At 39.0% G+C, this 26,442-nt stretch overlaps 1 protein-coding gene across 8 annotated transcripts in view; it reads left to right on the forward strand.

Moving 5' to 3' along the window:
- The window catches only part of Frmpd4 (FERM and PDZ domain containing 4), a 937,357-nt gene that overhangs the window by 545,159 nt on the left and 365,756 nt on the right, over positions 1–26,442 (forward strand). For 3 of the 8 annotated variants that reach the window (XM_037199123.1, XM_028883560.2, XM_028883558.2), the window contains exon 2: positions 992–1,088. The exons of the other annotated variants lie outside the window; for them this stretch is intronic. In XM_037199123.1, coding sequence (XP_037055018.1) covers positions 1,072–1,088 — 17 coding nt within the window. In that variant the 5' untranslated portion in view covers positions 992–1,071. The remainder of the gene's footprint in view (positions 1–991; positions 1,089–26,442) is intronic. 8 annotated transcript variants of the gene reach the window in all.

A 26,442-nucleotide genomic window follows, 5' to 3' on the forward strand; every position in this document is an offset into this window, starting at 1 on the left:
TGTGTGTGTGTGTGTGTGTGTGTGTGTACTCATTCATTTGTATGAGAGTAGGTATTGGCATACAACAACACATGTGCAGAGGCCAATGGTCAGATTAGCTTAGTTTATTAGTCTTTACTTTCTAGTTTATTTGAGAGAGGGCCCCTTGTACTTTCCCACTGTATGTACCAGCCTAACCTGGCTTTCAACATTCAAGGACCTGGCTTTCAACATTCCAGGGATTCTTTTGTCTGTGCCTCTCCTTTCCCCACAGGGGCTCAGGGATTACAGATGTATGCTACCATGTCCAGCTTTAAGCAGATTCTGGGATTTGAACTCGGATACTCACCCTTCAGCAGAGAAACACTTTACCTACTGAGCCATTGCCCCAAACACAAAACATCTTCAGATTTGTTTTCTTTGTGACCTGATCACTCAGTTCTCAATATGCACTTTGTAGATGACAATGCGCTATAACCATGAAAGGTCAGACACAGCTGCTAGTGCATGGTGTTTACTCCACTACAGTAGAAAGTTCTTCCGGAGCTTCAGGGCTCTAGCTCTCAGCTTAGATGGGTAATGAGAGATTGGTTTTCAAGTTACTTTTTGTTTGGATCTGTGAAACAGCTAGATATGTTGCTCTGATATTTCAAGTTCTATAGCCTGGTCCTGTAGCCAGGTCTGTTCTTCCTGAAGACTTCCTTTTCCAAGCATCTTGCTTCACTGTCTAGTCGTGAAACAGTATCGAAGAAATGTATCAGTTTAGGAAATGAACTAGAACACTGATCAGAAGGAAGGGATGCAGGGGAGGGAAGCATAAAGAAGAGTGGTCCTAAAATGCTTTCATTTTTTTCCACTATGGGCAAGTTTCAGATTCTATTCAAATCCACGTAGAACGTAATTTGATGAGTGATGCTGAAGAAAAGGTCAAAGTTGTTTTCCCAAGCTATAATGATTGTTGCTGTCTTTGTTACCAACATACGCCATTTACTAAGTATTTGTTATTTTACAGGCACTCTGCTGTTTTATGAGACAGGCATTAGTGTCCCTACTTACAGTTCAGGAAACTGAGGCACAGAGCAGTTCAGTGGCATGAGGTCACACAGCTGGTAAGTGACAGCTCCAAGATTTGAACTCTCTCTGACTCTTACCCTTAAGCTTTTGATTCTTTATTCCTTTTGCTTTCTCTGGGTGGCTTTTAGGACTGTTCCACACACTATCCGGTGTCCTTTCTTGTCTCCCAACAATGGAGTGAGCAGGCCTTGATTCAAGGAGCTTTTAAATAATGCCCCCTTTCTGGTGTTTTGATCGGTTTTGAAATTAAAAATAAAGATGTCACAGAACTAAGTCTGGAAGTCCACACAGAATTGCTTTCTGTCCTTACCATATAAAGAAAAAAAAAAGACTAAATAAACAGAAAGAAAGCAATTAGTTACCAAAGAAATGATATTGCCTCTGGATTTTGGCAAATCTTTGTCTTTTATAATGAACTTCCAATATAGTAAAGCATGAAGTTTTTCTACCTAAAGCAAGCATTCATGAACTGTGTTCCAGACCACTTACTTTTAAATAGCATCTACTACAGTTTAGACACAACACAACATACACACACACTCATTCTCTCTCATTTCTCTCTCTCGTTTCTTTCTCTCATTTCTCTCTCTCTCTCTCTCTCTCTCTCTCTCTCTCTCTCTCTCTCTTCCACACACAGGAGTATTTATTTTATTTTTTCTTGTATTGAAAATAGTTTTTTTCACACAGCAAACTGATTACAGTTTCCCCTCCCTCTACTCCTCCCAGTTCCTCCCACTTTCCCAGATCCACACCTTTTCTGTCTCTCTTTAGAAAACAAACAGGTATCTAAAAACCAATAATAAAATAAAATAATGTAAAACAAAAACAAACAAATTGGAATAGGACAAAGCAACCAGACAAAAAGAGCCAAAGAAAAAGTATCAGAAACTCATATAGATGCATGGACATACATTCACACACATAGGAGTCCTATAAAAATATAAAACTAGAAGCCATAATATATACACAAAGGACTTGAAAGGTTCAAAAAAAGTGACCTGACTTAACATTATGAGACAAAGAACTCCCAAAGATGTCATTGAGTTCAATTTCTATTGGCCATCTACTACTGGATGTATAGTCTACCCTGAAGAGTGGTTTGTTTCCCCAGTGAGACTCCCTGGAAGAAAACTATTTCATTTGCAAGTGCTTATCATTGGGAGGTAGCTTCTGGGTTAGGGATGCAGGCATGTGTCCACTTCTCCTTTCAGCTCTAAAACCCCATCTGGTGCAGACCTGTGCAGGCCCTGTGCAGGCTACCACAGTCTCTATAAGTTTATATGCATACCAGGAACTTAGGTTTAGGCAGGTTAAATGGGCTCCAACTTGACAGGAAAGAGCAGAAAATTCAAGTTCAGGCATCATAATCAATAACAGTGCCCTTGATAGGGTCATCAGTGGATGCTAGTTGACTAGGAAGTCAAAGGGCTGGGCATGTATTTCAATTGGTATAGTGCTTGTCCAACATGCATGAAGCCCTGGGGTTTGATACCCAGCACCACAAAAACTAGGCACTCTAATATATATCTATAATCCTAGCCCTGGAATGGTGGAGGCAGAAAGATCTGAAGTTTAAAGCCATCCTGAACTGCATAGCTAGTTTGAAGCCAGTCTAAGATATGAGGTTTTTTAAATGGGATCTGGTTGTAGATGACAACTTTATCTGCTACACACCAGAAATAGAGACGAAGCTGAGGAAATATTTGGGAAAATATCTGAGGCATGAGGACAGAAAGAAATTACTCACAGAGCTGTACCAGGTCAATCTGGTAGGGGTCTCTGTATTTGAAGAATTATGGTTAATAGGAATTTAAGGGTCCGGTTGTAGAGGGAAACAGAGCAAACTGGTTTTCACATCATAGGAATGGTATACCCCTTTACACATATTAACTCATTTCCTTATAGTGATGCTATGTATCATTATAACCAATTGCATTATATTATAGACTGGAAAACCAAATACAAACTTTCCTAGACCACACAGCTAATAGAAATCAGAGTTGAGATTTGGATCAAGGAAGTCTGGGTCCAGAACCTATTGTTTTACTTGCTATTTATTGGTAGTGCAGTGGTATTTCCATTCTAAGTGAGCTAGGGAATCATGAATAGCAACATTAGGAAGAAAAGATGAGTGTCTTAGGAATAACAGGCAGTTTAGATCACCTTCCCTGTCTGTGTTAGAAATAGCCAACAGCTATGGAAAGATGGCATCAGAGACAATGAGTAAGCTTGAGGAGAGACAGATCGACGAAACAGGTATGAGGTTTGGAAGTGGGAACTCAGGGTTCGAATTCTGACTTTGTGTATTAATGGTTGTGCAGTGACCTTAGACTAGAGAATTAACCCATGTGTTTTCATTTCCTCATTCACAAGAGCTTGAGGGAATGCTGCAGACTCTGCCAAAAGGATTCATTTGGGGCCCTGCTGACAAGGAGGTGTCCACAGGCTTTCATCTGTCTGGACCCAGCAAGCCTGTGGGAAATCTGGGTCTGGTGCTCAGGAAAGAGGTCAAGGTTATAAATGCCCAGGAGTATGAGTGGGATCTGTTGCTAAGTTGGAGAGAAGGTTGGTTAGATGTCCAGAGGGGAAGAGAAGCAAAGAGAGAAGGCTGATCAAAGAAGCAACAATAAAACCATCTGCCTGATCCCAGAAAGTGTTCAGCATTGATAATGAGACTGCCAGGAGCTTATTGCAGTTTTTAGGTCCATTGTTTCATACTTAATACATTTTGTGATCTGTGAAGTCGTCACTGACCTTCTATAGGAGTAAAAAACACATCAGCGTCTTTTACCTGCACATGGTTACCTCATCACAGGTCACAGTGGTGAGCCCTAATGATGCCTATTTATTGGTTTTCTACATTTATTATTCCTTTGGATCAAGTAACTTTAGTGTCAAATTCTCAATGATAGGCTCATTCTTAGTTATGTTCATATGCAAAGCCTAAAAACAGGTTTCCCTGCATTCCCCATGTTCCTAAGTCATTTTCACTTTTAAGGAACATTGTATGTTTCCAGAAAAATTACAGTGCTGTTATTTCCCATTTTATTCATGCATTAAGTCACTTAAATTTACTTGGAATTCTAAAGCAAAGTACATCACTGATGTTAAGAGCAACTGCCCAAAATAGGAGCCCCCATGGAACTGGATCAGACCTTCTGGATAAGTGAGACAGTTGATTAGCTTGAACTATTTAGGAGACCCTCCAGCATTGGGACCAGGACCTGTCCTTAGTGCATGAGCTGACTTTCTGGAACCTTGGGCCTATGCTGAGACATTTTGCTCAGCCTTGGTGTAGGGAGGAGGAGACTGGACCTGTCTCAACTGAATCTACTAGGCCGAGTTGAGTCCCCAGGGGAGACCTTGCCTTGAAGGAGGTGGGAATGGTGGTGAATTGGGGGGAAGGCTGGGGGGTGGTAGGAGGGAGGACAGGGTAATCCGTGGCTGATATGTAAAATTAAATTAATTATAAAATAAAGAAAAGAATTCCCACACATGTGCATCTACACACACAAAGACACACACACACACACACACACACACATACACACACACAGTAGAGGGAGAAAGAGAGAGAGAGTGACAGAGAGACAAAGGAAAAAAAAGAAATGGTTTGCATTTGTACCTTATTTATTTATTTATTTATTTATTTATTTATTTATTTATTCATTTATATTTTTATTGCTGTGAAATCTCTTTGCACACATCTTCTTGTCTGCTAGGCTGTTTACTTCTACCTGAAGGCTCACCTCAGCAGGGGATGCCATTAAAGAAATCACAAATGCAATCCCAAGAAGCCTTGCAAAAACAATGTAGGTCCTTGTTGAAGGCCTTGAAGACCTATGGGTATGTGTGATGTGTGTGTGTTTGGCAGGAGGGGTGTATGTGTGTCATGTCCTATTGTCAAAATTTTCACAGATTCTCATTAAATACACTATCATCAATTCCCATTCATTCCAGTAATAAAAATTCTCCCTTCTCCCTCTCCTCTTTTCACTGTCCCCTTTTCTCTCTCCCTTTCTTCTACCCTGTCCTTCTTCTTGCTCAGCCATATACCCTGGAGTGCATTAGTTTATCATTTGATACTTCATTTTCATCTTCTCTGCCTTCTCTCTCACATCCCAACATGTGAGCCTTGTCAAAACCAAACACTGTTCCTTATTATCCATCCTCATTAGGAAGTGGAGGAGGAGGACACTTTATACTTTGTCCTTGTCACCAAGTTATTGATTTCCTAATGCTAATTATTAAAATAGAACTGAACTTCTTTCAATAAATCACATATAGTGGTTTCTTGGCAAAAGAGCATGCATTTATCTTTTTCTGATTTTGTGTGAATTTACTGACCTTTGTAGAATGGGGGAGCTGACTCCCTATGGAGTCTCCTTCTGGCTTTTAAACAAATATATTTATTTACAGTAAACACAACCATATATTTATACATATATGTATATATACATACATACATACACATATGTACACACACACACACACACACACACACACACACACACACACACACACACACACACATTTCTGTCTTTAGTAGATTCCAAAATGCTGAATGTGTCTGACTAGTCATCTACCTATTCAGGTGGAGTGTAGTGGAGAAGTTAAGTAATTCTACATCAGAAGTTCTTCTCTGACCGACTACTTCCCCATCTCACACAAGATGGGGGAATAGTAATTGAAATTCCTTTAAAAAGATGTTCTTGATACTTCATGTAAAGAGTTAAGTCTGGTAAAAATAAATAGCAAAGATGTCGGATATCTTCCTAGTGGATAGCTAGTGAGCCAATGGAAGATGCATGGGTGGACTCATTTGTGAGTGGGTGGATAGAGTGTATGCAAGGAGGTGGTCCCCAATAGTATGTGAGTAGGAGAGGTGGACACATTCCAGTAGTCTGCTTATGAATGCCTTCGTGTTTGCCTTTCTATTCTACCTTATATTGGTTTGAGAAAGCTTTCCCTTTTCCTCCCTACTTCTTTGTCATCAGTGGTAGGAAGGACCAGTATGTTTCCCAATAAATTAGACTCAGGTGATGGTAGCAGTAGGCTTCGCTGTGCTCATTATCAAAGCTAATGTTGGTAAATCTTGAACAATTAGGAAAGCTACGGGATTCTCCATGTAACTGAGTTTTGTTAGCCTTTGCCAGCTCCCTAGGGACTAAGTCTACATTTTGTGACACAGATATATGGTTTTTGGTGTAGCCAGATACTTGGAAAATTGACAGCAAATCCCTCACTTATTCAGCCAATTTAGTTCTACCATGCTAATTGTATACTTTATTGAACACTAAATCTATCCCCATTTATAAAACACTGTCACTCTTTCTAGCCTTTCAGACTATAGCAATCTATGCTATGTTTAAGGCTTAGAAATTTGACAAAGAGTTGTCATGTAACTTTCTCTCTGAATTTATAAAAACTATTAGCTAAAGGCTGAATATACACTTCACTGGTAGAAAGCTTGCCTAGTAAGCACAGAACCCTCCATTCAGTTCCTTATACTAGAAAACAAAAATGAACTCTCCCAAATACTTTAATAAGCTGCTTTATGAACAAGAAATTATTAAGGAAAAAGAAATAACTTTACTACTTTTCTTAAGCTTTGAGTATAATTTGCCTTTGGAATATATTTCCCTTTAAAAAATTTAAAAATCTGAACTCTTGAAAGTGTATGAGTAACTCCCACCATTATAAATTTTGAAGCCAACTGTAGAAAAACAAACCAGTAAACAGATATTTGCTATGCTCTTAGAATGAGGACAGTGATGGTGAATGAAAGTTATCATGAGTGAAATATTATGATTGACCAGAGAATAAGTAGTAACTCTTTTTTTTAGATAATAAAGTTTTATAAGCAACAAAATAAACTGAGATTACTTTGTGAGAATGTAAGTGAAGGAAGTTAGGAAAAAGTAGAGACACAATCCTTGGCCTAAATTCAGGCTCATCTTGCACTGAGCATACATTCCTGCTGAAAGCTTGCAAGGGTATATCCCTAATTTCTTTGATTAGATTGCCATGTCAATAAAATTTGCAGATTTATCCCCACTATAGATAACTGCTGTGTGACTGATTAATAATATTACATACATTCCTTTGTTACTGTTCTATTGCTGTGCTGAGACACCATGAACAAGGCAACTTACAAAAGGAAGCATTTAACTGGAGATTTACTTACAGTTCCCTAGCACTAGTCCATGATCATCATGGTGGGGAGATGACAGCAAGCAGGTGGGCATGCTGCTTCTGGAACAGCAGCTAAGAGCTTATATTCTAATCCACAAGCAGAGAGACTGGGAATGCTGTGGGCTTTTGAAACCTCAAAGCCCACCTGCAGTGACACATTTCCTCCAACAAGACCACGCCTCCTAATCCCTTCCAAACAGTTCCACTAACTGGGAACCAAGTGTTCAAACAAATGAACCTATGGGGGCCGTTCTCATTCAAACCAATATACCATGTATTCCTTTATTCATACTTCTTCTCTTCTACAAGCTTAGAATGCCTTACAAATGTTCCATAGCCTGCCACCTAATTCTGACAAAATTGGCATGTGTATTTTTTTATTCTTCAGTTGTCTTGATTTGCTTCTTTGTTTGTCAAGAAAGTGAACCAGTTTCATGGTATTCCACCCCCCCTTGTTTAGAGAATTTTTGTTCAAATAATTAAAATATTAGGGATTTAAAATAGTTGCATTCATTATTCCTGTGAATAACATAATATCCCCTTCTTCTAGAAAAGAATCTTAGAGACTTTGTCATTAATTCATAATAGTAGAATTGACATTTACCAAGAGGATATGACAGTATGTGGGATGTTTTATCCAATATTATGAGATAAGTCATTAACATAAGTAATATTTTTTATTGCCATGAAAGTGTGTCATTTACTTTTCAGGTAATTAATTGAGGATAGCTATGATAATATGGTGATTCAGGCTGGTTGTGCATATTTGGTTTAATTCTATAATTCTATTGAGGAAAACCTGCTCCCTCTGGTTTTGGAAATAAGAATGCAGAAAAAAATGTGATATCCATTTAAAATTATATTTCTTCTCTCTTGAAAATATGTCTTTACTAGACAGGCACTTTGACCAAGAAAGCTACAGAGCCTGCATTCCTGAAAACAGATCTTTAATATTTTATGTGTATGATCCATGGTAATTTGGTAAAAGAATCTCTATACTATTTATCAACTTTTAAAATGAAGAATTTTAAAATGCACCATATGAAATAGATACAACATTTTGTTCCACGTTTATTTTGTTACCATGTGAAATTATAAATAAATATTTTTAGAAGTAATATTTAATAACTTCCAGGTAATAGTGAAAATAATTTCTGACTCTTCCTAAATATTTCACAGTTGCTCTTAACTTCAGTGGTAAACTGTGCTTTATAACGCCAAACAAAATTAAGAGACTAAATGCATGAATACAGCATCAAATAAACATTAGTTTCAGAATAGTGAATTTTATTTTACAGCTTAATTGTATCGCCAATGTACTAAGTTGTTAGAAATTAAATATCTTATCAAAATGGAAGTATTTCTTTTGTAGTATTACTGTGAAACATGCCTTGTCTTAATTTTTGATTTCTAATTTATTTAAATGCCTTTTCATATTATAATATACAGACAGATACTTGATTGTTTCTGCAAATTTTCTCAAACCTAATCATGGACTAATTTAAATAAACACTATTAATTTTCATTTTAAGCAATATTTCAATTTATAAGAAGAATATGCATGTAATAAACACTGGGCTACTTTTTTTCTTACTGAAGGACATCAATATTTCAAACAATTACTTAGAGGAAGCACTCAAAATATTTAGGATAAGTTTCATGTAATGAAATTCATTTGCCTTCACAACATAAGTGGATTCATTTGTGTGTCTGTGAATATGATTTATATCTGTGTGGTCTAGGCATGCACCTGCATATACATGCAGAGAGGCCAATGGAGAATATTGGACATTCTGCTCTATTACAACATCTTTGAGGTCTCTAACAGAGCCTGGATCTCAGCTGGTGTTCAGCAAGCCCCAGAGATTCTCCTGTCTCTGACTGTCCTCTCCAGCACTGGAGTTATTGCTTGCTGTACATGTGGCCAGCCCAGGGTTTTTGTGTGAGTGTGGAACTGTTGAGATCTGAAATCAGGTTCCCATGCTTGTGCAGCAAGTGTTTTTCTCCACTGAGCATCTTTCCAGCACTAGAAGTAATTTATCACCATCTAAAAACATTCATAAGTCTCTGCATTGTATAGGGAGTACCTTCTTTCCACAGGGAAGCACAGTTGGAAAGGAAGTTTTTAGATTTCACTTGGAACTTTTCATTGCCATCAGCTGATGCCCTCTTTAGAGGCTGCAGACTCTCCATCCTTTCAAGTCAACCTGTGAGTTTACTTTGACCAGATGGTAAGGAAAATAGGCAAGACACAGCCATTATGTATCTTCTTTTTAGGATGAGAAGGAAATAGAGAAGGAAGATGGTTTGTGTGATCGATTTTCTTTCTTGTGCTAGGAGATAATTAAGAAATTGGAGATCTCTGAGAATTCAATTATGTGCCAAGGTAGAGTAAGGGGGAGAGGGATGATTTCTTGTCACTTCCCGGAGTAAGAAGACAAAATACTACCACAGATCCCCTTTCTGCAAATCAAATGCTAAAGGAAAGTCTTCTGGAAAAAAAAAACAATAAAAAAGTATATCTTCAATGAGGATTCATTGGTCTTCACTGAAGCAGCAGCAGCAGCAGCAATGAAAATAATAATGACAGGGAAGCAGAAAGGAGCTATTGGGTAGAGTTACAATGTTGCGACCACCCCTCCCATTGCCTCTCATAGGATAATGGAAGATAGCAGACAGTATAAAGCAAAGGGGGAAATAATCCCAGAAACTTAGTGCAGCCAAGGGAGCAAGCTATGGAAGTGTATTCAACTCCAAATTGCTCATTATGACAGGGATGGCTACACTCAGTGAAAGGTGGTCCAAACTGAGGGGACTCTTGGCAAGAGCCCTCCATAAGTGTAAGCTGTTATAAAAGGCCCAGTAAGTATCCTTGAAGAGCAGCCATATTTATTTATGTATGTTTGTGATGGTTCCATCCTTCTGCCTCTACCTCCTAAGAGCTGGGATTTACCAGGAAATAGGTGTTTCTGTCCTCCTAGAAAGAGAAGACACCAAGAACCAATCCCTGCTTGCAGGTGTCCTTTCCATGAGTGGCTCAAGTAGAGTGTGTGCCAAGCACACACACACACACACACACACACACACACACACACACACACACACACACCAAAAATAAAACAAAACAAAACAAAAGGCCAAAACCAAACAAACAGACAAATAAAACACCACACCAAACCACTGCCAGCAAAAACAATGCAGACCCATGTTATTGTATGTTTCCATTATGAAAGAGGAGGCAGGACAAAATACAATTCCTTCTGTCTTCTATTCCCCAGTGCTTTTGTTCTGTAGGTCTTGAGTGTATTGTTTATCTTCAAATTTCTCTTTTCATTTCTTTGTATTCTTTTAGCATGAAATGCCTGACCCATTCGTTGTCTTTGCCAGGTCTCAGCAAATGAACCAGTAGATTTATCTTTGAAAATTGTTCATAGAGGTCTTCACATCAGCCTTGGTCATTGTGCCCTCATCTTTATTGGAAAGGAGAGTTGTTTGGGACTATAGATAAACACTCTGATATTTAATTACATTTTCAAAATGTTTCTGATTAAAACTACCCTTATACGGACTCCATGTTGCATCACGTTAGACATTTCAAATTAACTTTGTAATAAGTTAAAAACAGGTCAAGAGACAGGAAATGAAAACTGAAGGTGAGCAAGGAAAATTTCTGTAGAAAAGGGTTCATGGAAAATTCTTCTTGAATAAGTGTTCTTAAGTGTATTGATTAAGCCCTTGCAAGAGGGGACATTGTGACACAGCAGGATGTGGCAAAGTAGAAAACGGCAGGAAATGAAAAAGATCATTGGAGAAAATGTGTTTATCTTAAATTTGATAATACTACATTTCTTTCTAGGGAGATTTGTATAGTGGGGATATGTCTAAAATATTTTGATCTTGAAGCTATTTCTGAAACTAGCATTCCTTGTGAATTATTCTGTCACTTCATGGTTATATGCTACATCCCCCCTGCCCCCTAAATAGGGAAGATGTCATTTGGTTCTTTATGTGTGACTTTCTCAGCAGCCTGGTTTCCAAATTTGGGAACTGCATAGTCTTATACCATTGTTTCTGAAGTTGTGATACTACCATATTGACAGTTTCCATCATTTCAACAAAGACAGAACATTTGAAAATCAGCTTTTTTTATGAAAGTGCTATACATGCATGTGAAGAAGTCAAATAATCTTTACAGTGTAAGCATCTACATGCTGCAGCTATAGTCGAAACAAGGAAAGTAACATGAGTAGGCCATGTGAGTCTCCATAGAACCACCAGTCACCCAGACTGAATCCTGAATTCCATGGATTAGTGATGACTTTTGAAAACTTTTGTCTTGTTTCATTTGTTTAGTGGCTTATAGTTGCAGTTCATTTCCACTGCTGTAGAAATTCATTGAATGACTATATCACAAACATTTTAGCCATTCATTGATTGGTGGTGATAAGAGTGGCTTTTATTAATGAGCTATGAGAAATAGTGTTGATCTGAGCACTTTGCTACATGCCCTTTGGTGAATATCTGTGTATTTATGTTGAACATACCTCTAGGAGTTTATTTGTATGGCCCAAAGGTGTTTCAAACATGCTCAGTTTTAGTTCTGACTTCCAGTGTTCTAAAGCATTTTTATGAGGTGCCTACTTCTCTGCAGCGTATGAGACTCCCAGTTACTTTTCCATCTTTCCTCAATGCTTGTGGCCCCCCTCTCTCTTTCTCTCCCTCTCTTTCCCATATGGCCATTCTGAAGTCTTTCACAGTAGACTCCCATTGTGGTTTCTTGTTGCATTTATAAAAAAGGAACAGTTGGGTAAGCAAATTATGGAATATTAATGCAGAAAAAAATTCTAATGGTTTCCCAAATAGGACACTTGGCAAAGTTAGTTAATGTTTAATCTTTTATGCTTCTATGTAGTTAATATGAATGTTGAAGAAATGACAACATAAAAGTTTCCCTTGCCACATGACACAAACATTAGTTGTTTTAAGAACTTCTATTTTTTGAGATTATGATTATATCATTCCTCCCTTTCTCCTTCCCAACTCTCCCACATACCCCTCCTTGCTCTTTCAAATTATTTGTCTCTTTATTAATATTTATTTCATGCATATCTGTATCTATATCTATCTATTTTATATATATATATATATATATATATATATATATATATATATATATATATGACCTAAATATAATCTGTTTATGTGATTTTCTGGGATGACCATTTGGTATTGGATAACTAATTGGTGTGGTCTTCCCTGGTGAAGACTATTTCTCCTGATCTCAGCATTCCTTAGTTCATTGTGTAGAGCTGAGGCCTTATGAGCTCCCTGTCCATATTAGCATGTTTACTGTTTTCTGGATACACACATATTATTTTGTGGTTTTGTTATCTAGCTTAATGTAAACCAAAGTAGTGGAGCTTAGATACTCAGCTTGTTCTGTTGTTTCTATTTTTATTATACACAGTTATAAATAGAATGAGGAGTTATAGAGTGATATTCTAAATATCACTAAAGAATCAATTGGCCAGCACAAGAATCACAGCTCATATGCTTGAGGCTTCTTGCAAGGCCACCAAGAGTGTGAGTAGAATGGCTAGTTAGGACCAGAAAATGGACCAACCCAGTAACGATTAAGAGAAAAGATTCTAGGTCAATGGCACAGTGAGAAATGTGTCTTAGAAGGATGTCAGCCCTTAACCACTGCTAAATTGTCAGTAATTGTCCATCTTGAGTCCCCAGACCACTTAACTGTTAAAATTGCATTCCATCGCTCCATCCCATTACTAGCCATCTAGTAGCCATTCTTTCCAGAAGAGTGAGTCACTTCACCCTTGTGGAAAGCTAGAATCAATCCCACTGGACCTTTCAAGGGCAGCTCACCATTTAAGTAGCTTATCAGAAAGCTGTGCAGAGGTAAATTCATCTGCTAGTTACTGTCCCTTAAGCTCTAGAGCATTTCACTTTAACAAGACCCCTATAAGGCCTTGTATCTCATTTAATTTTACATACTTCATTTTATAACAGTTCTCTTTATAAAGTCCCACTCAAAATTTATATAAATATCAGGTCCCAAATGACCTGACTTAGCACTTGCCTATAGATGTTTCTCATATTACTTCACTGAGTTTGTTTATGTGTCTCCTGATGAGAACACAGAAATTGACTAGACTAAAGATTCTTTGTGACAGATGGCTACAATTAGTGTGAAATGTTTTGAGTTACTGAGACTGGTGGCCACTATTAACTGAGTACTCATTTTGCTGTAGCTGTGAATCTCACCAGGATTTCTCTTAATGTTCTTGACATTCCTGGAGCAAAGACACTGTTATTACCCTTGCTTTTTTGTTGTTGGTTTTTGTTTTTGTTTTTGTTTTTTGAGACAGGGTCTCACTATGCAGCTTTGTTTGTCTTGGAACTCACTATGTAAGCCAAGCAGGCTCAGAATTCACAAAGATCTGCCTGCTCTGGCTCCCAAGTCCTGGTATTGAAGGCATGTCCAACCACAACTGGCTTGTCTAGGTCATATTTCATAAAGTAGGGAACTGAGGCGCTTTGCATTTACAAATACTTTACTAAAATGTTTTAAGTGGTCAGCTATCTCAAATCTTCTTAAAACATATCCACCCAAATCCCCAAATATCCCCAATAGGTGCATTCACGGTTAGAAAAGAAATTATATCTGACCCAAGTTTATTACATATACGCCATGCATTTATTGGACTTTTCTATGTGGTGGACAAAATCCAGAGCAAGTAAGCTCTGCTTGCTGTCATTTTAGAGAGGGCAGATACACATGGGTAGCTACTCTTTGCCATCCAGAACAGGGCAGCTGGATGCAGTGTCAATGCAGTGCTGTGTGTTCATCTTAACTGAGATCACCTGCAGATCTTGAGAACCTTGGGAGAACTGGCTCCACAAAAGCCTAAACCAAGTGGAGGCCATTTCTGTGGTTCTGATGTTCAGTCTCACATCATTCAGTTCTGCAACAAAGATGTCAGAGCAATGTCGTCTATAAAGTGAATCTTTAGCTTAGGGCTGGCCAAGATGTGCCTTTGTTAGTTAATGAAAGTCTTTCCACACTTTTTACTTCCTACTTACACTGTAAGAGACTACTCCTGACACTCTAGGTCTTTTGAAAATTTGGTGCACTGTCATTTTTTTTTCAAGTAGCTATTTAATCAGTAATATAAATTGTTCTGTTGAAGATCACATTAAGTAATGCAAGAGAATTCTGCCCGGATCTAGAAAATCTATTCACTAATGTCAAGTGGCTGAATAAGATGTCATTGCCTCCCCATGATGCCACTAAAAGAACAGTGAACAAAATACCCTGTGATAAAAGATGGCTTGGGCGAATATTAGTGAATCTTACTTAATGCATTCAATTTCTACATGTGATGGACTTTCACATTGGGTTTTTTTTCTTGATAAATGGAAAAGTCATTTGTATGGGTTATAGAATTGGTAGCTTGGTACTTTTTCTCCAAGGGAAAGGAAACAGAATTTTTCCCCTAGGAAGTGAATATGTGCTTAGTATATTGCAGATACATTTTTTTACATTTGAGGCATGTATTCATAGTATTATATACTAGAGAGATGTTACTCTAAATAAATGTACAAGCACTTTCATATATGTCTAAGTAGTATCTAGTTCTTGTGCTAACTGATATTTTAATAAAAGTGTGGTAAATGGCAGGTTTTTCATTATTTTAGCTGCATCAGGAAAAGTGAAAAGATCTTTAGATTATCCTCTTCCAGAAGACAGAGTTTCAAGAAGTATGTGAATACGTGAACTGTTCAGTTCTTCCCATATAGTTTTCATTTGGAATAAGGTTTCAGTTCCCTATAGGAAGGAATTTCAACCTGTCTATTAGTCTGGGATCCCTATGTGCTAAGTTGCAAAATGAAAGCCACTATTAAAACGAAGTGGCCAGGGAATGCTCTAGTCATCACCATTTGAGCATGAGGTATAGATAATCACCACTTGGTCTATGCATACCATAGAACATTATTCAAGCTTAAAAAGGAAGGAGGTTCTGATATGCCACAACACAGATGACATTGAGATATCTGGCTAAGTGAAATGTTCCATTTACAGAATGTCAAGTGCTCCTTAACTGAGGTGCCTGGGGTAGTCAAATTCGTAGAGATGGACAGTAGAATGGTGGTCTCCAGGACCTGGGAGAGGAAATCATGAGGATTGGTTATTTAACAGATACAGATTTGGTTTGGGAAGTGTATAATAGACTCAGTTTGGGAAGATAAAAAAAAAAATCCCAGGACTGGATGGTGGCTATGGTTATACAACACTGTGCATGTTAGTTAAAGCCAGTGAACTGAATTATAGCTTCAAATGGCAAGTTTTATGGGTTTTTTTTATGTTGTATGTATTTTCTCACAATAAATCAAAAGAGAGAGAGAGATTGATCTTTTTGGCCCACTCTCCATTTCTAGCTACTTTTTCTCGGGAGGCTGCAAAGAGATAACAGGGATCTTTTAGCTTTGATGATTTTGTCTTGAAGAGCTGACAGCCATGGCAGTTCAGTAGCAGTTCCATCTTTAATACCTGGCTCAGGTCACTGGGAGCCTCTGAGGGAAGTCTTTACTTACCATGGTTTAAACGTCAGGAGGAAAAGATTATGAAACATAGAGAAAGAGAATTGCATTATAGTTCTTAAGGCAGAAAAGGGATAGCTTGAAAACTTCAGAGCTGGCTGTCTCTAAAAACAAGTAGAGGACTGTCCCCTGAAAGTATCCAGAATGCACCTACTCCCTTGCTTGCTTCCTTACACTTTCAATTCTTCTTGTTTGCCCCAATGTGGCAAGCCTAATGGTTTTTTTAACTCAATTTTCAAATATTCAACAATATTGTAAAAGATACTTCAAAGCTTGCCCTGAAGGAACCATTGCCTTTTTTTTTATATATTTAAACAAGAATACAGAATGCTGGAAGCTATCATCGATGCTTGATGGAGACAATGTGATGTCTGTTTCCATGATGCTGCAAAAGTGATTGCTGTGCGATCTATTCATAGCCCAGAGTTGATTTTTGACCTTCAATTTATTAAATTAAAAAAGCTGTAAAAATAGACACAGATCCAAATGAAGTGATGAGAAGCCAGGGCACATTTCCCATTTACTTTTCCTTATGAATATTTACCATGCTGGGAGAAGGGCACAGGTACATACATATACATGGAATGTAAATATTATAAAATATTATAATTACAAACAGAATGTAAATGTCACCTTTTTTGCCTCTGTATGTGGGATGTGTGTGTGTGTGTGTGTGTGTGTGTGTGTGTGTGTGTGTGTGTGTGTGCATGTATAGGGCAGAAGTTGATATAAGGTGTATTCTCTGTTCTTCAACTTATATATTGAGCTCACCTATTTAGCTTGTCTAGCTAGCTACCTTATTCTGAGGATTCTTGGCCTTGTTTCCTATATACTGAGCATGTCCTGACACTGTCAGGTATTAAGATAGTCAAAGGGATCTCCAATCCTCGAGCTTGCAGAACATGCCCTTTACCCCACTGAGCCATCTCCTCAGTCAATGTTGCTTTCCTGTTGGAAGTGTTTCTTGGAAACCACAGCTTCTATTCCTTTTTTTTCTATTCAAAAATCAGTGTTGTATTCTCAGCAAAGTGCCATTGTCTATTGAAGGGCCATCAGAGGGGAAGAGCCACTGTTCCTTTTTCCTCCCTTCCACATGCATTCAGGTATAGCTTTATTCAGGGTAAGACTGGGTGCACTCAGAGTCTCATACATGACACTGAAGTCTCTACTTCATCTGTTAATGACCACCGTAGACATTTAGGGCCAAGTCAGGGACTTGACCAAGATTCCTAGTCACACTTAGGCAAGAAACTCCCTCTGAGATTCAGTTTTAGACTTCAAAACTACTTTTTTCTACTTTAAGAATTTATTTTGATTATTCAATATTTGCTTTATTTTTTCTATTTCTGGAAAAATATCAGGCCAGATGAAACAGAGTTCCATTTATGGACTATGCCAATAGCTATTGACACTTCAGGGGATTCAATACTAAACGACATCAGGCATGGATGCCTTAGTATGAACTAGATCATGTTATTCTATTCACAATGGTAGGGATCAGGATGCATTGAGAGCAAATTCTAATAATTGTAAATTTTTGCAATATTAAACCAGTCAGTGAGTTGAGCTGAAACATACACATTTCCTCTGGAACCTACGGGGATGGTTTAGTGGAGGGCGACCATCCATGTATATACCTTGGTAAGCTTGATGTTTTCAGCTTGATTATTTTTCATATCAAAACCAAACATGTAGGGAGAAATGAGGGGAAGATGATTCATGTGACATTGTTCTTTTACGCAAATGCCCATTTTGAACATGTCTGAGTCACTCTCTTGTCAGTCTCTAATTTCCTGAGATGTTAGGAGTCAGGCAAGCCAACTGATAAAAATTCTGTTTCATCCTCCAACAAATTAACCAGGTAATGAAATTTCCCCATGCTCTAGTTAATTGCTGCATTTCTTCACCACGTTCAAAACTGGAAGGTTGGCAAGTGCTCAGCCCATGTTGTGTGGTCCTCTATGAAGAGGGCAATCCCATCTTTGAAAATGGACTTCAAGACTGAATCTATTAAGAATGATTTAGTGTTTGAACAAATCAGTTTTCTGACTGTCAATACTTTTTCTTTATGTAATCATTTATTTTCCTAATCACTTGGGAGAAATTCAGAGGTAACTCTTGGGTTCATCTGCTAACAATCTCAACTCATGAAAATAAACCAGTATTTTGAACTCTGTAGACCCAAATGGAAAAATTGTTGGCAAATGATCATAGACATCATTTGATATTAGCTTTGTTTTGTCAGCTTATAATCATTAAAGGAAGATGAAGTTACTCTAGGAGAAAAATAAGAGGAAATTCAGCATATTAGCCGAGTATAATAGTCTTCTTTTCAAAAGTAGCACAAACCATGTTTTCCTTGAAATATGGCAGACCATACAATCTGATGGTGCAGTTTTTTTAATCTTTAATATAGCATAGGTGTATGTGTGTGTGTGTGCGCATGTGTGCGCATATGTGTGCATATGTGTATATATGCAGATGCACATTGATGGAGTATGCGCATATGACCAGAAGTGAGCATCAGGTGTCATTCTTCAGCATATCTGTCTATCTTCCATTTTGTAAGGCAGGCTCTCTCATGGGGACCTGGTGCTCACTGACTACGCTAGACTGTCAGGTCCTTCAACTCTAAGGACCCTTCTGTGTCAGCCTCCTCAGGCCTTGGAAAGAATATTTATAAGGGTGCTTATGAATTGGTGAAGAGATGGCTTTCATAAGCAGTCAGAGCAATGCAATTTCCATTGGACTATCAAAGGACGCCTTCTCTGGACAAAGGCACAATCAATAAATTTGTCAGAGAGACTAAAGTGTCTGCCAACTTGGGAAAGGTTCCAGGCTGAACTTGTTATCTCTACTCTGTGACAATGTGGAAACCATGGAAGCAAGCTCATCATGATGCCAAAGAGAAGACAGATGCAGCACCAGGCTCTGTGGATATCATTCCATTTGGTGTCCCATAAGATTTGGTTGCTGCTGCTTAGCTTTGTATGCTTACAGAGAAAAGTGCTAAATAAAACTTGCCAGATGCAAGTTCAACACAGTGATTTGTAAACATTTTGAGACAAAGACATTTGATTGACATTATTATTTGGACATTGAATGTACATAGGAGAGTATATTTGTTTCCTAGGTCTGATGTCAAATACTGGGTGGCTTAAGCCCACCAAAAGATACTCTCACAGTTCTATAAAAGGTCTAAAATCATGGCATTTGACAGAATTGTGGTCCTGCAGGAGGTTCTAAGGGAGAATCTTTCTTCATCTCCTTAAATTCTGCTGTATCCTGGCATTTCTTTACTTACGGCTTCAATAGTCCCCTCTATGTGGTCCTTTCTGTCCTGGTCTTTTGTTGTTGTTTTGTTAACACATAATGAGCTCAAACCAAGATCCTTAACACACCTTCTTCCTTTTCTTCTTTATTTATCTTTGCTAGGGATAGAGCCCAGCACCTTATGTGTATTAGGCAAGTACTCTGTTACTAGGCTGTTGGCACACCCTATCCAGCGATTCTCATTCTGTGGGTTGTGACCCTTTGAGGGTCATACATCAGATATCATACATATCAGATATTTACATTATGATTCATAACAGTAGCAGAATTGCAGTTATGAAGTAGCAACGAAATAATTTCATGGTTAGGGCTCACCACAACACAAGGAACTGTCTTAAAGTATTGCAGCACTAGGAAAGTTGAGGGCCTTAATTAAGCCTTCTAAGTTACATCCTTAGATACCTTGGTCTCATTCACAGCTACTGAAATTAAGGGCTTAGAATATCTTATGGGTGGAAGCAAGCACAATTCAACTGCAGATACTGAAATAAATTAAACCATAATAAAAACATGTCTCCTTCTCTCATGTGTTATGCCATAATGACAATCTTTAAAAAAAACTCTTTTGGAATTTTTATGTGTATGATTGCTTTTTCTTCATGTATGTATGTACACCACATGCATGACTGTGAGTCACCATGTTGGTGCTGAAAGAGAACCCAGGTCCTCTGCCAGAACAGATAGTGTTCTTTCCTGCTAAACCATGTTCGTTGCCCATAGAGACAACCTTAATCTTATCTGGGTCTCTGAAAATATCGAGGAATGCCTGTCATGCAGAAACTTTCTTTATCCTACTGAGCAGTAACCTATAAATTAAAATTATTCCTATAAGTAGATTCATTTTGTATCTCAAAATAATTGCCTCATCAACAGTCTAGTTCTTAAGGCAAGATGTCAAATGTCACCTTAATGTCTGTATTTCTCTTTGAGTCCTAGGACAGGTAGGCCTATGAGGTCTTATAAATCAACTGACGTGATGGAGATACAAAATGCCAAAAAATTTTTCGAGTGTTCTTCAGCATCAGTGGATGAGAGGAAAAGAAGAGAAGGACCCAGATGAGGAGTGAATGAGAGGGCCTTCTAACCCAGAAACCTGGGCATCTCCCCAGGATTTATAACATTCCTAGTCAAGGTGCCGACCAAATGGTTTTGAGGGCATCTGTCCCTGAAGTTATTTGGCAGTGAAACAACTCAGAGCCTCTGAATTTGTTACTGTTAGTCTATTGCTGTGTTGTGTGTATAATTTAAAGCAGAATTTGACAGCCTCTTTAGGGAGTGTGGTGACAAGTTGCCAGCATGACAGGCCAGAAAGTGATAGCTTGCAAGTAGAGAGGAAGGTGATATTATTGCCACGTGGTTAGAAGCAAGCAAGCACATTAGGTGACTCAGAACACCTGGGAGTGCAATGAATGCATTTGCTTCTAAGCTGCACTCACATACCATATATATTGCAAGTTGACAGCCCCCCCCCCAAAACAAAACCCATTTATTTATGTTTAGAATCCATTTTCTCTGGAGAAAACTAGACAAACAGAATCTCTACCCCTACTCCCCACTCCCCAGACCCCATACATGAATATCCATCTGATATACAAGGCACTCAGAAACACTGAAGTCTATCGAAGCAGGTGGACCTGGTAGTGACTTCTCTGAAGAGTTTAGAGTTTATTACTGAAGGCCCTCCTGAAGACTGACAAACTCTCCCTTTGGATCCACCAGGGGGAGCACCAAGGTCAGCGAGGAGGCAGGCAAGGAGGGGCAAGTGAAAGCAAGAGTGTTTTTCATGTGTCTCCTGGGAAGCAGCAAGCAAAGCAGAGTGGCCAGACTCTGGACACTGGGGCATAGATACGGTCCTTAATTGTCTAGTTCCTGGCCATGTAGTGCTGAGTGTAGGTGACTCATGACCTGGTGTGGGGAGCTCAGAAAAAGTGATTGTTGGATGTGTGGTGGTGTCTGGGTTGGGTAGATTTTGTTTGAAAACCTCACCCAGTGGAGGAAGAGAGCTGTTCAAGAGTGACTGGGTCCACAAAAGAGACAGTGGACAGACCTGGTGACTTAGGAATGTAAACCTTTTATATGATATGAAGGAACTAAGTTTACTAAAGCTGGAAACATGGTAACCACATCAACACACACACACACACACACACACACACACACACACACACACACACACACACTTGCTCACTACTATAAGAACAAGAAAACCATATTCACCCACATAGGAAACCAGGAAAAATAACAAGCCATATTGGAACCCCACTGTCCTAGTCACACAGGTCACAGAGATTGATGTGGCAAATTTCAAACACTTTGCTTGGCTGGCAGCAATCTGAAGTTCGGAGACAACTTCTACCCCTACCATCCTCTCTTTTCTTTTCCAGCCTTTCTTTCCTTTCCATCTATCTTTTTGAGGTGTGGAAAAGGGATAGAACACGTACTTTCCTCGTTGACAAGTATCCTATTAAACAAACCTCTCTCTTTCAGTCCTGATTTCTTCCTTTAAAAAATGTATTTGTTTATTTTATGTCCTGACCACAGTTTCCCCTCCCTCCCCACCAGCTCCCCTCTCCCCCATCTACTCCTCCACTTCTATTCAGAAAAGGTCAGGCCTCCCATGGATATCAACAAAACATGTCATATCAAGTTATAGTAAGACTAAGCATCTCCCCTTCTATTAAGGCTGGGGCAAGGTGACCCAGTATGAAGAATAGATTCCCAAGAGCCAGCAAAAGAGTTAAAGACAGCCCCTGTTCCCACTGTTGGGAGTCCCACAAGAGGAGCAAGCTACACAACTGTCACATATACGCAGAGTGCCTAGGTCAGTCCTATGCAGGCTCCCTGGTTGTTGGTACAGGCTCCATAAGCTTTTATGAGCCCAGGTTAGTTGATTCTGTGAGTTTTCTTGTGGAGTTCTCAACCCCTCTGGCTCCTACAATCCTTTCTCCCCCTCTTCTGCAGGATTCTCTAAAGTCGGTTTAATGTTTGGCTGTGGGTATACATCTGTTTCCATCAGTAGCATGAATCATAACTGGTCTTATTAATAAAAGCCCAGAGTCAGATGTTGGGGTAAAAGCTGAAAGATCAGAGAAGCAGAGCAGCCAGCCACTAGCTGGAGCTCCTGTCTCCTCCTGTCTTATATTCCTCTCTCCAGCCACCCATATAACTTTCTATTTCCACCTCCTTAGCACTGAGATTAAAGGCATGAGATCCCAAGTGCTGGGATCAAAGGTGTGTACCACCACTGCCTGGCCTCTATGGCTAACTAGTGGCTTAGCTCCACACTCTGATCTTCAGGCAAGCTTTATTTGTTAGATCACAAACAAAACATCACCACAGTGAACCATGGGTTTATTGGGCTGACTTCCAGAGCATAGGAGAAGCACTATTTACAGGAGCATGGATGACTCAAACACAGCAGCATATCCAAAGCATCTACCCCAGCATGAGTGATGATTCGCAAAAGCTGCATCCTTGGAGCTTACTGCAAGCCACACAGGAAGCTCAGCTGGTCAGAGTCTCCTCGCCTCAGTTGTTTTGTATGTACAACTTTGGGGAAGGCTTTGTGAATCTTGTAAGTTTCAGGGACTTCCTGAGACTTACAAGATTTCTTTTTTAAGCCCCATGAGTCTACAGAAGGGAATGAAACTATTCAGTGGAAATTCCTACACAGCACACCATGATGTGTTTCATCTGATGGTAAAGGTTTGGATATAGACTTCTAAAAATATAGAGCAGGAAATTGTATCCTTGAGGTTACACTTGACCTTGGAGTTCAGGAAACTTCAATGAAAATAAGGCCATATCTTGAGCTACAGGATTCTAGGGTATTTTTGTCTCTGAGATGGGGCAAAGATACTTCCATAGGTCAAGAGTTTGATCAGCCTTCCAGAGCAATTGAGTATAGGTGGGCTCAAAGGGTGAGGCCTAGAGGCCACTGCAGAAGAGTGTAACTAGGTAATTAAGACTTTTCCATATCATTATCATGGCTATCTGCTCAGGTGTACCCTGAGGACAAGCTGTGAGCATCTTTTGGGGCCAAGCAAGGGGTTGAATCAAGGAGATCAATGAACAGATGAGGCAGGATTTATATAGGCCAAACTCAGCCTTGATGGCTATGCGGGGGTGGGAGTGAGTGCACAGAGTCCAGTTGGCCCAAATAGACATGAAATTCACCTAACCATAGCAAGGCATTAGCAAGTTGTATGCATTTATGCACTTTCCAGAAATGATATAGGTACTCAGTATAAGTACCTTCACCTAGTGTTCCCATGAGTTGGATTCTATACTAGATAAGGGAATAAAATGACATGTAGACATAACCCAGGAATAGTTCACAATGGTCATGCAGTCTGGTGGGAGAGAGACATTAGGTCCAATGGGTATACAAGTTAAGTGGCTAAATCAGTAGCTTAGGTAGCATTGAAAGAAACCTATGGGTACTGTAGAGCATAACTAAGGCACTGACTGAAGATTAACACTGAGAAAGAATTATGAGCTAGTACCATATGAACTGAGAGACAGAGGGGACCTAATATGCATTGGCAAACTCCCAGAGTGTACACACAGAGATCCTGTAGGAGTAAATGGCTGCAAAAGGCAAGAACTAGTTACTGCTGGCTTTGTCAGAGCTGACCTCTGTTCTGGGCTTTCTTGCTCAAAACCTGGGTAGGGGAACCTGACTGGCATGATGGCAAGGGTAGGAAGTAAATAAGACCAGACAGGAGGACAAGTCCTTCTGTTTCTCAGAGAGTTCCTCAGGCCACCAGGAGACTGAGCTTTTGTTGGTTTTGATCTACAATTGTCCGCAGGGGAACAAGCAATATACCACATTCCTTTTTTATTCCCTTACCAGCCCAGAAGAAGGGAATAGAATGTGTAGCTTTTCTCCAAGACTAACACACAGCATTCTATACACTCGTGTATCCTCTCATTACTCTTTTTTTGCTTTAAAAAATTCATATTTTAATTTATTCTTAAAGAATTTCATATGTATAAAATCCTATAATGTACTTTGATCCTTTGATCCTATTTACCCCAACTGCCCCCAGCTCCTTCTGGATTCACACACCTCCTCATCCCCTCACAACATCTTCTTCACTTTTAATAACTCACTGTGTCCAATTTGTGCTGCTACTATACTATTGGGTGTGGGTCCATCCATTGGATTGAGATTGACCCACCAACGGCTACAATCTTAAAGAAATCTGACTTTCTTACCTTAGAAGCCACAAAACTGTCAATAGCTCCTCAAGTAGGGGTGGAGACTCTATGCTAGAATGTTGAGTGGCTTAGTCTTCTGCAGGTAAACACAGCTCCTCTGAGTTCATGAGTACATGGTCCTGTTATGTCTAGAAGACACTGTTTTGTCCAAGCCCTCACCAAATTCTGGCCCTTACAATTTTTCTGCCCCCTTTTCCACAGTAGTCCCCCAGCCTTTCCAGGAAGTAGGGTGATATAGATGCTCCCATTTGTGGCTGAACAGTCCCGTTACACTTATTCTCCGCATTTAGACCAGTTGTGAGTTTCTGTGTTAACCAACATCAACTGCACAAAAAATTATCTGATGAGGTCAGAAAGCTGCACTAATTGACAGGAAGATAGAAAATTAGAGTCCAATTTGTTACTCTGTTCACAGTGCCAATGTTTCAGCAAATGGATGTCTCTGTGTCTTAGTTTCCTCCCCACAGTACTCAGAAACTAGCATTACCCCAAATGAAATGTATAAAGTGAAGATGTCACATTCCAGTGATTTGGCCTTTACAACTGACATTAATTACCAGGGAGAAACAGACCAAGTATAGGCTCCACTGAAGTTAGAACAATCAGCTGCTGTAAATTATTCATACCATATTTTTCTTTACAGTAAATTGAGAGAGAAATAAAAAAGTGAAAAAAAAATGGTTTGTAGATTACAATTTTGCAATAGAATGTGTTTTTTGTGCTACTTTTTTTTTACAAATCAATAGAGTAAAAGCATTTAAATATGGCCTATTATCTACAAACAACGCAATATGCAATAAAAGCTGTAAATTAGTATCATGTATACCAAAAAGTGCAATAAATTTGGACCTAATTTAAACACTTTCTCTCTCTTATCCCTCCCCTCCTTCTTCTTTCTCACCCACCCCAACCCACCAGAGCCACCAGAAAATAGAACCAGGAAAGCATGGCCCCAAATCTTCATTCTCTGATTTGGAGACTATCGAATTAAAATAAACTTATTTTGAGAATTGATTCATAGTGTGTGTTAACAAACAGGTAATTGAAATTCTGCTAGCTTGTTTCCAAATGAGGTCTGGGAAATACTGTTTTAAATGGTAAGTTGTATCACTTAAATATATCAGACTTCCTTTGTTATCTGAGTTGATTTAAATTTCAACTCATTTTGGATTTCAGCTTGATCCCATCTCAAACCAAATAGGAAAAGTCAGAATGAAAGTTATGTAGTATAAAACAGAAAACAGAGTCATACACTGTGGAAAGAGCTATAGGTATGTATAAAAGTCCATATTGACTAAGATCCATGCCTGGCTTATTCTGGGGAGACTTCACTGGGTGTTTAATCTGAATTTGGAAAGATAGCAGGAAATTGATATTTGTGGAGAAATTAATGTGGTCACTGGAAATTTTATTAGAATTTCATCACTGTATTGAAATAGCTGAGGCAGATAGCATTACAAAGAGAAAAGATTTATTTAGCTCCCCATTTTGGAAGATTTAGGGCACAGGGTTCGCATTAGCACAGTTCTATTGAAGATCTCCCAATAAATGGTAGATGGCATTGGCAGGAGCTTATGTTAGAGTAATGGGTCACATTTTGGGCCAGGAAGGAGAGAGAGCAGGAGGTGTCAGCCTTGCTCATGTAACAACAGGCTTGCCAGAAGTTGTGGGATCTCATGAGAACCACCAAAGAGCCCCACAGTGTCTTCTGAGGGTGACACTTAAGGACCACCTAATGCTCCCTACCTCTCAATTCTCTTAACACTACCACCCTGGAGCTCAAACCTGCAAGCAGTGTGGACCTTGGGATGATAATTGAGTCACATCTGGACATTCTTCTTGTAGAAAAGTTCCCCAACATGTATGATATCTGATAGGTTCAACAAACATTTTGATGTGAGCTGTGACTAGAGATTGGGATTGGAGGATGAAGGCAAGTTCAAACAGACCAAATTATTCAGTATGGACTTACTTATAGGTAATGTTCTGAATCAATGCAGACATCTTGTCTTCATTCCT

This window comes from Peromyscus leucopus, chromosome X (assembly GCF_004664715.2).
Source record: "Peromyscus leucopus breed LL Stock chromosome X, UCI_PerLeu_2.1, whole genome shotgun sequence".
NCBI classification, from domain to species: domain Eukaryota; kingdom Metazoa; phylum Chordata; class Mammalia; order Rodentia; family Cricetidae; genus Peromyscus; species Peromyscus leucopus.